Here is a 12,921-nt window from a genome sequence, read left to right as displayed (position 1 = left end):
CCTGTCGTCTCCCTCCCAGGTGGTGGACGGGGGGGCTGGTTGTCCTGTCGTCTCCCTCCCAGGTGGTGGACGGGGGGGCTGGTTGTCCTGTCGTCTCCCTCCCAGGCGCTGGTTGACCTGTCGTCTCCCTCCCAGGTGGTGGATGGGCGGGCTGGTTGTCCTGTCGTCTCCCTCCCAGGTGGTGGACGGGGGGGCTGGTTGTCCTGTCGTCTCCCTCCCAGGTGGTGGACGGGGGGCTGGTTGTCCTGTCGTCTCCCTCCCAGGTGGTGGACGGGGGGCTGGTTGTCCTGTCGTCTCCCTCCCAGGCGCTGGTTGACCTGTCGTCTCCCTCCCAGGTGGTGGACGGGGACGCTGGTTGTCCTGTCGTCTCCCTCCCAGGAGGTGGACGGGGGGCTGGTTGACCTGTCGTCTCCCTCCCAGGCGGTGGACGGGGACGCTGGTTGTCCTGTCGTCTCCCTCCCAGGAGGTGGACGGGGGGCTGGTTGTCCTGTCGTCTCCCTCCCAGGAGGTGGACGGGGGGCTGGTTGACCTGTCGTCTCCCTCCCAGGCGGTGGACGGGGACGCTGGTTGTCCTGTCGTCTCCCTCCCAGGCGGTGGACGGGGACGCTGGTTGTCCTGTCGTCTCCCTCCCAGGCGGTGGACGGGGACGCTGGTTGTCCTGTCGTCTCCCTCCCAGGCGGTGGACGGGGACGCTGGTTGTCCTGTCGTCTCCCTCCCAGGCGGTGGACGGGGACGCTGGTTGTCCTGTCGTCTCCCTCCCAGGCGGTGGACGGAGGGGCTGGTTGTCCTGTCGTCTCCCTCCCAGGCGGTGGACGGGGACGCTGGTTGACCTGTCGTTTCCCTCCCAGGCGGTGGACGGGGGGGCTGGTTGACCTGTCGTTTCCCTCCCAGGCGGTGGACGGGGGGGCTGGTTGACCTGTCGTTTCCCTCCCAGGTGGTGGACGGGGACGCTGGTTGTCCTGTCGTCTCCCTCCCAGACGGAGGACGGGGGGGCTGGTTGTCCTGTCGTCTCCCTCCCAGACGGAGGACGGGGGGGCTGGTTGTCCTGTCGTCTCCCTCCCAGGCGCTGATTGTCCTGTCGTCTCCCTCCCAGGTGGTGGATGGGGGGGCTGGTTGTCCTGTCGTCTCCCTCCCAGGTGGTGGACGGGGGACTGGTTGTCCTGTCGTCTCCCTCCCAGGCGGTGGACGGGGGGGCTGGCTGTCCTGTAGTTTCCCTCCCAGGTGGTGGACGGGGGGGCTGGTTGTCCTGTCGTCTCCCTCCCAGGCGCTGGTTGACCTGTCGACTCCCTCCCAGGCGGTGGACGGGGACGCTGGTTGTCCTGTCGTCTCCCTCCCAGGCGGTGGACGGGGACGCTGGTTGTCCTGTCGTCTCCCTCCCAGGCGGTGGACGGGGACGCTGGTTGTCCTGTCGTCTCCCTCCCAGGCGGTGGACGGGGACGCTGGTTGACCTGTCGTTTCCCTCCCAGGTGGTGGACGGGGGGGCTGGTTGACCTGTCGTTTCCCTCCCAGGTGGTGGACGGGGACGCTGGTTGTCCTGTCGTCTCCCTCCCAGACGGAGGACGGGGGGGCTGGTTGTCCTGTTGTCTCCCTCCCAGACGGTGGACGGGGGCGAAGGTGATGTTATTCATGGTGTCCACAGGAAGCTTCAGGTGCTCCTGCATGAATCCTCACAGCGATGTTTCCACGTCTTCCTCCTCCCGTCCTGGAAGTCCAGCAAAGACAAGGTTGTCTCTCATACTCCTGCTTTGAAGGTCCAGGATGGATTCCTTCATCTTCATGTTCTCCTGAGTCAGTCCTTCAGTCTCTGGTTCAGCAGGTCCACCTCGTCTCTCAGCCCCTGGTTCTCTGCTGTGAGGTCTGCTACCTGTTGTTGGCTGAATTCCAGCGACTCCCAAAGAGCTGGAAACTCCAGGATGGATTCCTTCATCTTCTTGTCCTCCTCCCATAGCCCGGACAGTCCCTGGCTAAGTGACTTCACCTCGTGCTGGAGTCCTCAGTTCTCAGCTGTCAACTCAGCCACCTCCTGCTGGCTGAACTCCAGTGAGGCTGAGAGAGCTTGAAACTCAGGGTGGAGCTCCTCCACCAGGGCGAGACGGACATCGAAGCTGGACAGCTTGGTGTTGATGCTGTCCAGGATGTCCTCCAACTGCTTGGATGAGGATGAAGCCTTTGGAGAGCTTTCAGCACGGCTCCTCTTCAAGATGAGGTCTGGGAGTGTTGAACATGACGAGACGGTCGTAGCACCCGTCCAAGTAGGGTTGAAGGTCTTCTATTGTGTGCTCTTCCAGCGTTAGAATTTAGCTTCATTTACCCTTTGTTTCTTTGTTCAGTTTAGTTTGTTTTGTTTTTTTTCCCTTGGTGGTCAGAAAGGTTTGCTTTACAGGCTGGGTGGCGCCATGTTGGGTTGTACTCAATGACGTCACACTGGAATCCCTCACTGCACATGCCACTCCACCGAGTGTCCTCCCTCCACATGTCACTGTTTCTAAAAGAGTGTTTTTTTGGTCTACTTAAAAAACAAAAATGACAGTATATCCACTACACCATTGTGTAAGCCTATGCACAAATGTTGGATGGAATAAAACCTCACTGACACTCAGCTAGTGCACGTAGCTTAGAGATCATTTAGAGCTAAAAATAGTTATTTTAATCATTTCTGTTCCCCTGTGACATAACTATAGACAGATAACTATGTGTAGCACTTTATCTGCTTAGCTATGACCACTACTCTAGAGGATTTGATCTAAATCTCACACATATTTTGTTTCAAGTACCCAGCATTACGAAGATCGGCACCAGGTGGACCGTACGTCGACTCAACGACGACAGCGAGTAATGGCTGAAGCTCACAAGTTTGAAAGTGTAAGAATGTACAAAGGGAAGTTCTGTATTTAATGTCAGTTACTGTTTTAAGTGAAAATGCTAATGTTTCTGCTAAAAGAGCAATCGAGTCATGGTGAGATAACGCTAGTGTTTTAAAAAGTAAAACTGTGTCGGCCGTCAGAGTAGAGGAAGTGAGATTATCTCAAGCAGAACCTTCCTCAAAAAGAAACTAGACACACAATAAGAGTATAGGAGGGACTTTTTCATGTAAAAGAGCACAAAGCCAGGGTGGAAAAGAACCAGAAAGTCCCACCATGGACCTGTTTCGCTGGTCCTAGCTGCTCTCATTTGATCTCTTTTCCTGGCTGTGTGCCAGGTCTGCGTCAGCGCCCTCACCCGTCGCTGTTGATGTCAGTGGCTGCCACCGCATAGCCGAAGTAAGACCCCATCTGGAACACATTACAAACAAGACCCGATTAGCCTGTAATCACACCGCAGTTCACACAGCCTTTTCTTTTCTGACTGCGTCTTTCTTATCTTTTTGTCTTTTTGTCCCCTTCACCACCACAAGCTTCCTTCTTCAATCTTTCAACCCCACAATCCCCCGGGGTCTCCTCTTCTCTCTGTTCATGGAGGTCCGAGCTGGACCTCCTGTAAGCCCTTGCAGTGGGGGGGGGGGGGTCCAGGGGTCCGCAGATAGAGGACGGAAACTCTCACTGAGAGCTCCTTGTGGGACTCAAACTCAGGGTCTCGTTACACTCCTGGCTGATTTCCTCTTCTAAGTGATTTGTGATGTGGCCGTACAGAAATCTGGGGAGAAACAAGTCCGAGGATTGGGCTTTCTTTCAGGTGCTAAACAGCTCAGCTAGACGTACATTAAGCAGAGGCTAAAAACAAAGTTCAACATGATACCCTGGTAGCTGTACCTCGCCACATGTTCACACTGAGGAACCACATGAAAACAGGAACCAGTAGGAATCTCAAAAACCAGTGTCATGATAAAATGATATCTTGGCCTTATACTCATTCTATTTTGTGCATATACTCTCAGAATGGACCTTGTGAACCTAACTGTCTCATGAAGGCTGCATTTTAGGTGTTATTACAAGCCTCTCTATTTCTCAGGGTTCCACCTCGCAGAATTCCTCACTCCCTTTCCAGCTTTCCAACTTCAAGATAAGCTTCTTGTTGCTGCTGAAACTTCAACAGTCTGCTTCCCAGCCCTCCTTCTCTTACTCACTGGTTCAGACATGCAGCCACAACTTGTTAGTCGCACACTATCCTGCAGACAGCTGCATGATCCTGTGGCGTTGGCACCCCAATGAAATACTACTGATAGAAGAACCTTGTTTTAATGCTTTATTCTGAGCAGCACTGAAATATCCATAAGACCAGGAACTAAGATAAGTTCATAATTAATTGTGCCTGCCTCTGTAAGAGGCGTCGCACAATTATTACAATCCTAGGAAAACCGTTTTTTTTATTATTAATTGTGCCTGCCTCTGTAAGAGGCGTCGCACAATTATTACAATCCTGGGAAAGCGCCATTTTTTAAAAATATTTTTATTCTTCCTCTGCCGCACAAAGTTTGACGGCCTACTAGTCCCACACCGTTTGGAGAACGTACACAGTGATATATCAAAACGTGCGCAATTATCGGGAATCCTGTGCATCCATTTAAATTATGGATATCGCAAACGGTTTCCGAACAACACGTAAAAAATGGCGAAGAATTTCCCATCCGCTTTACATGGGAGCCGAGAAAAAACAGAAAAAAAAATCACACTTTTTCCACTTTTTCAGCTACAGACTCCAACTTACTCTTAAAACGTTGCCGCACTTGTTCTGTATTCACATATGTCCTCGGATTTTTCAAAAGTTTCAGCAATTTTAAACTGTCAGCCTTCAAATGTCATCAACTTTTCCCTCCTTTTTCCAGTTTTGTATGGGTGTGTATGTGGAAAAGCTAGAGGGGGAGATTTCGGCTAGAGGGAGAGAAACTGCCGTTTTCCCCCCCAAAAAAAGTTTTATCTCGTCGCCACGGCCACATTTCTTCGTCTTTGTCAACATATTATACATCAAAATGTAGCTACAGGCCTTGTGCTTCTCACGAGGGGACACTTTTGTCTCAGAGAGACACGGTTCTCCCTCCAGGGGACTTAATTGACAGGGAGCGCAGGATTCTGTCTCATCCGCGCCAATACATTTTCACGAGTCATTTTCTCCCCAAATCCCCAAAGTTCAGCCATTTGTTTCAAGTTCTCACGGGGAGACGGAACCTCGTGAGGACACGAAAACCACACCGCACGTCCTTCAACTTCTCCCGACGCCCACGGTGAAGGAATTTTTCACCCAAGTGTCACGGTTCTCCAACTATAAGCAGTTGTTCGGGACCTGCGTTTGTGCTTAAACACCTTCTTCCCTCACATAAGGTCTCATAGTCTCTGCACCTGCAGCAGCTTGTCAATCAGGAGCCGGCTCCATGACATCACACAAGCTGCTCCAAATCTGCCTGGCAACACACACGGCTCCTCTGATTGGCTGGATCAGGAACATGATCGTTGACCACACAGTGCTATCTTAGGCAGCATACTTTTCAATGCATTTTTGTTAGCATGCCAATTAGCATGCTACAAAGTTTGTTCAATTGAGCTGAAATTTGGAGCGTGGCCTCAAGGGGGCGCTGCGATCACGGCGCACTAGCTAATTAGCCGCTGCGCTAAGCTAATTGGCTCAGCATCTCAGAATGTGATGTAACTCCAGATTCCAGGTCAGCCACACCTGGGAGGTATCCTCTGGGCTTTTCAGGCAAATCGCAGGTGTTATCATCGCATGCTAACAAGTTTGTTCAAATGAGCTGAAATTTGGAGGGTGGCCTCGTGGTGGCGCTGCGATCGAGAATCACTAGCTAATGACATGGTTTCCACGTATTTTTCACCCTGCCGCGTCCTCGCTCGGCAGCAGGGGGCGGCAGGTGGCAGGCACAATAAAATTTCCGCGGGAATTTTCTAGTTATATCTAGTATCATCTATTTTTCTCAATCAGAATTGATGTCCAATACATGTCAGTTCAGGGGCAACATGCAGCCCAGTTTCATCTGAAGTGGACTGGACTGCTAAGAAAGTGGCATAGCCTTTCAATTTGAAAGTTTTTCCTTCTTGTGGCACAGAGTGTGCATTACATAAAAAATCTAATATCCCACAGACACCAAACAATTGCTTCCAGAAATGACTTCAATTTGAACATATGGCCAGTTTTAATAAAACCTACTGGTGCAAAATACAGTGAAATGCCCAGAAAATCTCTCTGATTGCTGTTGCATTATGGGTGTTTTTACAAACTCACCATGACAGCATGGCTTTGAGGCCAGTTAGACAGCAAAGAGGTCATTAGCTATCATGGCAGAATCACTGGTATCTCGGCTCGAGTCTTGGTGTTGTGTCTGCTACTCTTAACGGTCCTATATTGTACAGCTCAACAATTTCACGTGGGTGTTGAGGTTCAACAAGTTGATTTCCACAAATCCAGCCTTGGTCCTGAATGCTGTCGTTCAACCAGTTTGAACCAGAATGTGAGCCAGAAGGAGAAGAGGGCTGCTTAAGGTGGAGACTTAAAACATTGTGTGTCTCAATATGCACATTTAGTCATATGTGGTACAGTTCACCATTGCTACTGTTAGCTCCTGCTAACTTTATTCAGGAGCATGGATTTATTCAGTGTATCAGTAAAGCAGAGCTCCACTACCAGGGGGAATGGTTATTTCCCTGCATGATATCATGGATTTGGCATTGGGGGTGCGTGGCAGAGAGGTGATGAAGCAGCTGATTCCCATCAGGTGCTTCATCACCTCTCGGCCCATAAAGACAAGAGGTGGCAGGCGGGAGACACAGGCTGCAGTGTCTCTGTGTGCCATTTGGGTTGTTGTTTTACTTTAGTTTAATCAAAAGAATGGAGATCTCTGAATCTAAACCCGACGGTGGCAGTTAAATAATCAGATCTACACACCAACTGAAAAAATGGACTGGACGTCCTGAAACATGCAGAATAACTATTTACTACATCCGTGGTGCTCAGCATTTCAGAAAAGGTGCGTTTTTGCCAGTTTTCTCCAGTTTACACAGAAATGGAACCTGAGTGTTTTTGAAAAGTTCCACCTTGGGAGCCTTTGTCAAAAAGTTGTTTTCAGTGGCCCCAAGCACCATTGTCTTATAAACAGACACCAAAAATGCAAACAAGAATGTTGCGTTTCCACTTGAAAACCTAAATTGATTATTTGTAAAACTTTACCACGTTGGTTCCCAAATTCCCAAATCTTACACTGAGTGTGTGAAGATCTGTGTTCAACTGTGGGTGTCACTTCACAGACAGTAGTTTAAAGAACAGTTATATATATATAGTTTTTGGGTTTGATTTACTTCTTTCAGAAACCAAAGCTGTGCATACTGTAAGCTGGACCTCGGACCCAGGTGTAGGCTTCTTCTGCATGGGGACAAATTCCTTGATCTCCAACCCCCCCTGTGCAGATGTCACTTTAAATGTGTCCCCATAGCTGTGACCAGTGAGTATAGACAATCTTCAGGTGCCCACCTGCTCTCCCGTCAAGTTGAGCAGAGACTTCAGATCCTTGCCGTCTAATATGGACACCTGCAGTGGAAAACAACAAAGCTGTTACTCTTGATGCAAGATACACCCTGATATTGAATCTTTGTTTTGAAGACAGCAAGAAATGTCAAACAAGTATGTGGGAGCTCCTTACTAAACCATACAGCATGAGTCCTTTGGGTACTCCTGTGATGAAGTCTGTAAAACAAAAACATAATGATCAGATGTGTTTCCAAAGGTTCTGTCTTGCTGGAGGACTTCATTGTCATTTTGGTGACTGAACCAAGATGTGTCTTTGAGCGGCTCGCCCTGAACTCAGCCATATACATCGAGGCACTTTGCACTGTAAGTACGGCCCTCACCTTCCTCATCATCCCCACTGAACTCGCCTGCAGCCACTGAGTAACCTAGAAGGAGGGGTTGGGGTAAAAACAGATGAGGAAAGAGGAAAAACTGAAATCTTGATGCATTTGAACTTGAGACATGATGTGAACGTGCACTAATATCATTATCTGCTTTTTCATCCTGACCAGTGAAGTCTTGATGTCAGGAATAGACAACATTACAGCTGGCAAATGCATAAATGCAAATTGAAAAGTGAACTCCAACAGAGAATATGAGACCGAGACCAAAGGTAAGATGCAGAAAGCTTGTTTGACAAAACCATCACAAGAAAAATGATTGTGTTCAGGATTTTACAGCCAATGTCTCTTTAAATCAACCCTGCTTCTGTAGTGAGGCACGTGTATGCAGAGATTATGGTTTGAAACAGCTACATTCACTGCAGCCCAGTGGATCATTTACTGTGCCCAATGTTGACATTTGTTGGCAGTATGCAGTGCAACAGGACAGCTAATGGGAAGAATGCATCCTCAAGGGAGCAAGAAGGAAAAATGGGGAAGTGAGATTTTGATCAACTTCATCCAGGTGCCAGCACTGGAGACCAAGGTCATGACAGGACAGGGTCAGTGAGCAAATTGACTCCCAGGGCCGGACATGAAGGCTAGCCCCAACGTCTGGGGCTAGTAAAAGCTTTGCTCGGGCAAATGAATCACCCCCCCAGCTTGCCCCAACGGGCTCCTGGTTATTTGGCGAAGTTTTTTCGGCAGAAATGGCTTGATATCACAAAGGGATTACTCCACCACAGGGGGCCGCCATTTCTCAACCCAAGAGCGCGATCACGTGATTCTCATGTGAATGAGATGATAACGTGGGAAGACACTTGACGCTATTTTCTTCCCAATTCGTGTTCCCCATGCTGGTCAGTGAGGCTGCGTCTTACCTGGAAAACATGCATTCTGATTGGATATTGTCGCGCAATTCCTTGGCAATCTGTCAAGTTGCGTCGTCTTGGAAACTCCTCCTTGTCCATCTTTTTTCATTTTTCACTTCCTCAACATTCAGACTGTCACCGGGACGTATTAAAAAGTCACTTGAATCCAACACGTAAAAACAACTTCAACTAAAAGAACGTAGTTTGGATTATTTTGAGTTTCTCATCCAGAAGTTTCATAAGTTTTTATGGTTCAGAAAAAAGTCGAGTGAGCAGGAAGAGGAGGAGGAACAGGATTTGACTTGTTGATATAATAAAAATACATGACACACATTTACCATGTTATTAAAATACTGGATATGGATAAAAAGTGATTAATACAATAAATAAGGTGTGGCAGTATGGTAGTAGGGTGTGACAGCTCCAAGCTTAATACGGTCACATTTATTTCACACCAACAGCAAAAAGCTTAGAGGTCTCAAATAAACACTAAATGAAAACTAGTTAATTCACCTCTGGGAGTTAATTCACCTCTGGGAGTTAATTCCCCTCTGGGAGTTAATTCACCTCTGGCAGTTAATTCACCTCTGGCAGTTAATTCACCTCTGGGAGTTAATTCACCTCTGGGCGTTAATTCACCTCTGGGCGTTAATTCACCTCTGGGCGTTAATTCACCTCTGGGAGTTAATTCACCTCTGGGCGTTAATTCACCTCTGGGCGTTAATTCAACTCTGGGCGTTAATTCACCTCTGGCAGTTAATTCACCTCTGGGCGTTAATTCACCTCTGGGCGTTAATTCACCTCTGGGAGTTAATTCACCTCTGGGAGTTAATTCACCTCTGGGTGTTAATTCACCTCTGGGAGTTAATTCACCTCTGGGAGTTAATTCCCGTCTGGGAGTTAATTCACCTCTGGGAGTTAATTCCCCTCTGGGAGTTAATTCCCCTCTGGGAGTTAATTCACCTCTGGGAGTTAATTCACCTCTGGGAGTTAATTCACCTCTGGGCGTTAATTCACCTCTGGGCGTTAATTCACCTCTGGGAGTTAATTCACCTCTGGGAGTTAATTCACCTCTGGGAGTTAATTCACCTCTGGGAGTTAATTCACCTCTGGGCGTTAATTCCCCTCTGGGAGTTAATTCACCTCTGGGAGTTAATTCACCTCTGGGAGTTAATTCACCTCTGGGCGTTAATTCACCTCTGGGCGTTAATTCACCTCTGGGCGTTAATTCAACTCTGGGCGTTAATTCACCTCTGGCAGTTAATTCACCTCTGGCAGTTAATTCACCTCTGGGAGTTAATTCACCTCTGGGCGTTAATTCACCTCTGGGCGTTAATTCACCTCTGGGAGTTAATTCACCTCTGGGAGTTAATTCACCTCTGGGAGTTAATTCCCCTCTGGGAGTTAATTCCCCTCTGGGCTTTTTGCTGTGAAGAACAAAGTTAAAATAAATCTTATTGTTCCTTCAGATTGAAGAGCATAAAGAGAATCACCTTCCATGAACGTTTCTTGAGTATTAAAGAAAGTAAAGTGTTGTTATGTAAGAAGTTGTGTTGGTTGAATTCATACATTAGCCAAGCTTCTACATTGATATTAAACTTTGGTCAAGTCAAAATGTGTCCTGTCAATGAAAACGTTGTATGACCTTGCCCAGAGGGCGAGAGCTCAAAATGCTTAATGTCAAGCCCTGAAACCCTCTGGGTACATGCAAACTCAGAGCAGCGTTTCTGCCAAGAAGCTGCAAAACGCTTCGGCTGAAAATGTGATGAATATCCACATCTGGAGTTAAATGGAGAACTTTCCAGAGACGTACGTCCGTACCCATGTAACTGTCATCAAACGTCCCCTGAACCTGCGAGGTTTGAATCTGCCCAGCGACCGACAACAGAAAGTACGCCGGGTAGTATGCCTTTACGATCTCCTCTGCGGTGGCTGAGATCAGCTGACCTACTGGACAAAAGGGGGACTGCATTGATTCTGGAACTCTTGACAAAAGAAGAAATACAGTGGAAGATATCGCCACTCCACATTCCTGTACGCTCACCTTGCCAGTAAAAGCTGCCTGGTCCTCCAAGTACAACTCTCCCATCCTGTAACACACACACACACACACACACACACACACACACACACACACACACACACACACACACACACACACACACACACACACCCACACACACACACACACACACACACACACTAGCAACAGTAGTAGGAGGACTCTATGTGTCACTAATGTCACAATAACGTTCAAAGCCACTGTGCGAGGCTGAAGTACACAGAGTGAGCTCCGAGGCCTGTGAGATGGTACCTTGGTGAAGTCAGCACTAAATCCCCCCTGACAGTAGCCCTGCCCGGCAGGTCCGTGTCTTTCTGTGGTGAAGCAGCACCAAAACACAAGAACCAACAGTGAGTCATGTGTTTAGTGAACGGACTGGAGCTCTTTCTGAGGCGGTTCACCTGTTCGGCATGGTGCATACTCCACAAACGTCTGGAGGCTGTCCACAGAGAGGTAGCAGGACCCTGTGAGGTCAGCAAAGGGGGTGTCGTGTTCAGTCCTCCAGTAATACCGGGGGGCACAAGCCTGGGGAGCAGAGAGGAGGCTCCGTCACAGCTGATTGTGTTTCCAAGACCAAACCTTTTTTAAAGTCTTCTTAGCCCATCTATTTCTGGAGTTAAATAAGACCATTCATTTATCATAGTTCATCTAAACGACATGAGGAAGTTACAAAATATGTGTGACTTCAATATAGAGGTTAAGAGACCTTCCAAATGTATATGAGAATCAATCTGAAATCTGAAGAACCTGATAGGACACTGAGCAAAAGCTCAACTCAAAAATGTCCTGGCTATATGACTCAACAAGAAAAGAAATGAGCTCAAATGTAAAATTACTCACATTCAGGTCTGATCTGATCTTCTCTCATTAATAATGTTGCATTTTGAACATTCTAGTCATGTCCGAGACTTGACATGTTTGGTCTGCTCCAGAAAGTCAGTCGTGTCTGTTCTGTTTGTTTATGTGCAATGTATTGTTTACACTTTAAATGGTATCTACTTTAGTCAGACTGACACTTTAAATCTTATCTACTTTGCTCAGACTGGATATTTGCATGTGTTTAAGCACGGACAGCTGTGTGTTTGCAAAGAAACTTCCTTTTAATATTTAGTCAATTATTTCTTGCGTTGCATGGTTTGAAATGCCACTGACTGATCAGTCGGTAGTATGGATGGGGGGCTGGCAGGTTGGTGGTTGGACTGACGGACAGACGGACAGTCTCAGTGATTTGAGCCAATCATGTCCACAAGTATTTGAACTAAAGTACAAACACTTTGAAAAAGCACTACTAAACTTCTTTACTAAAACACCAAAGTAAAAGTAGAAAATAATTATGAACTTAATTCAAACACTATAAAGGCATTTGAATGCTGTTATTAGTGCAGGGAGTCATACGCACATACAGGTACACTCATACACAGAAAATAAAGGATCAACTCGTAACCGTCACCGTAGTTGTGACTGGACCCCCAACACACAAAGAAACTTTTCTATTTTCCCTTGAACACGATGTAAACAAGGCCTTAGTAGTACCAACAATGGTACGACATTTTAGCTAACATCACTATACATGCAGTCATTCTCACCAGGATTCTGTTACCATGGGAACGCACAGTGGCTCCGAACCACTGGTGGGACTTGAACTCAACCTGAGTGTTCACATCATTGATATAAAAGAACCGATCACCTGCGAAAAAACGAGAGAGAAAGCAAGAAATCATACAACTTAAATCTACAAGAGTTTTCCAGCTTTTTCACATCATATTACCCAGAAATAGGGACTTCCGAGAGGTTTTGGGTTGTTGTGCAGTGTGTTGGGATCTGCAGGACCACAGAAAGTTTGTTCATTTCTGGGGAGAGACAATATTCATTTGTCATGAGATGCAGTCATGACATGAATTCTGACCCAGGAATGGGATGGCCTTTCACACCTAGAGTGGGGAAGGGGGGACATTCTCCAGGACCTTCCTCCCCCCCTTTCTGCTCAAGACTCTCCCCCATGCATTTAGCCAGTCATTGATTGGTTGAAGCTCTCAGGCTTTGACACTCTGAAGTCACACGTGGACAAAAGGCTTCAGCCAGCCTCCATCTCGGGAACACACTCTTGCAAAGAAAACTCCAAGGAGGTGGGTTGCTGACGAGCTGCTCCCAGCAGCTCAAC

At 47.8% G+C, this 12,921-nt stretch overlaps 1 protein-coding gene across 3 annotated transcripts in view; it reads right to left on the bottom strand.

The window, feature by feature from the left end:
* LOC308148472 (integrin alpha-5-like) overlaps positions 1-12,921 on the bottom strand; it is a 346,877-nt gene that overhangs the window by 196,256 nt on the left and 137,700 nt on the right. For 2 of the 3 annotated variants that reach the window (XM_080521934.1, XM_080521936.1), the window contains exons 3-11: positions 12,347-12,447; positions 11,162-11,285; positions 11,013-11,074; positions 10,743-10,788; positions 10,520-10,648; positions 7,788-7,832; positions 7,580-7,623; positions 7,411-7,467; positions 3,220-3,272 (exon numbers count right to left, since the gene is read on the bottom strand). In XM_080521934.1, coding sequence (XP_080378060.1) covers positions 3,220-3,272; positions 7,411-7,467; positions 7,580-7,623; positions 7,788-7,832; positions 10,520-10,648; positions 10,743-10,788; positions 11,013-11,074; positions 11,162-11,285; positions 12,347-12,447 — 661 coding nt within the window. The remainder of the gene's footprint in view (positions 1-3,219; positions 3,273-7,410; positions 7,468-7,579; positions 7,624-7,787; positions 7,833-10,519; positions 10,649-10,742; positions 10,789-11,012; positions 11,075-11,161; positions 11,286-12,346; positions 12,448-12,921) is intronic. The other variant, XM_080521935.1, reaches the window with a different exon arrangement.

The sequence above is a fragment of the Blennius ocellaris genome (genome assembly GCF_963422515.1).
Source record: "Blennius ocellaris genome assembly, contig: SCAFFOLD_55, whole genome shotgun sequence".
NCBI lineage: Eukaryota > Metazoa > Chordata > Actinopteri > Blenniiformes > Blenniidae > Blennius > Blennius ocellaris.
This window is presented reverse-complemented; position numbering and strand designations above follow the sequence as displayed.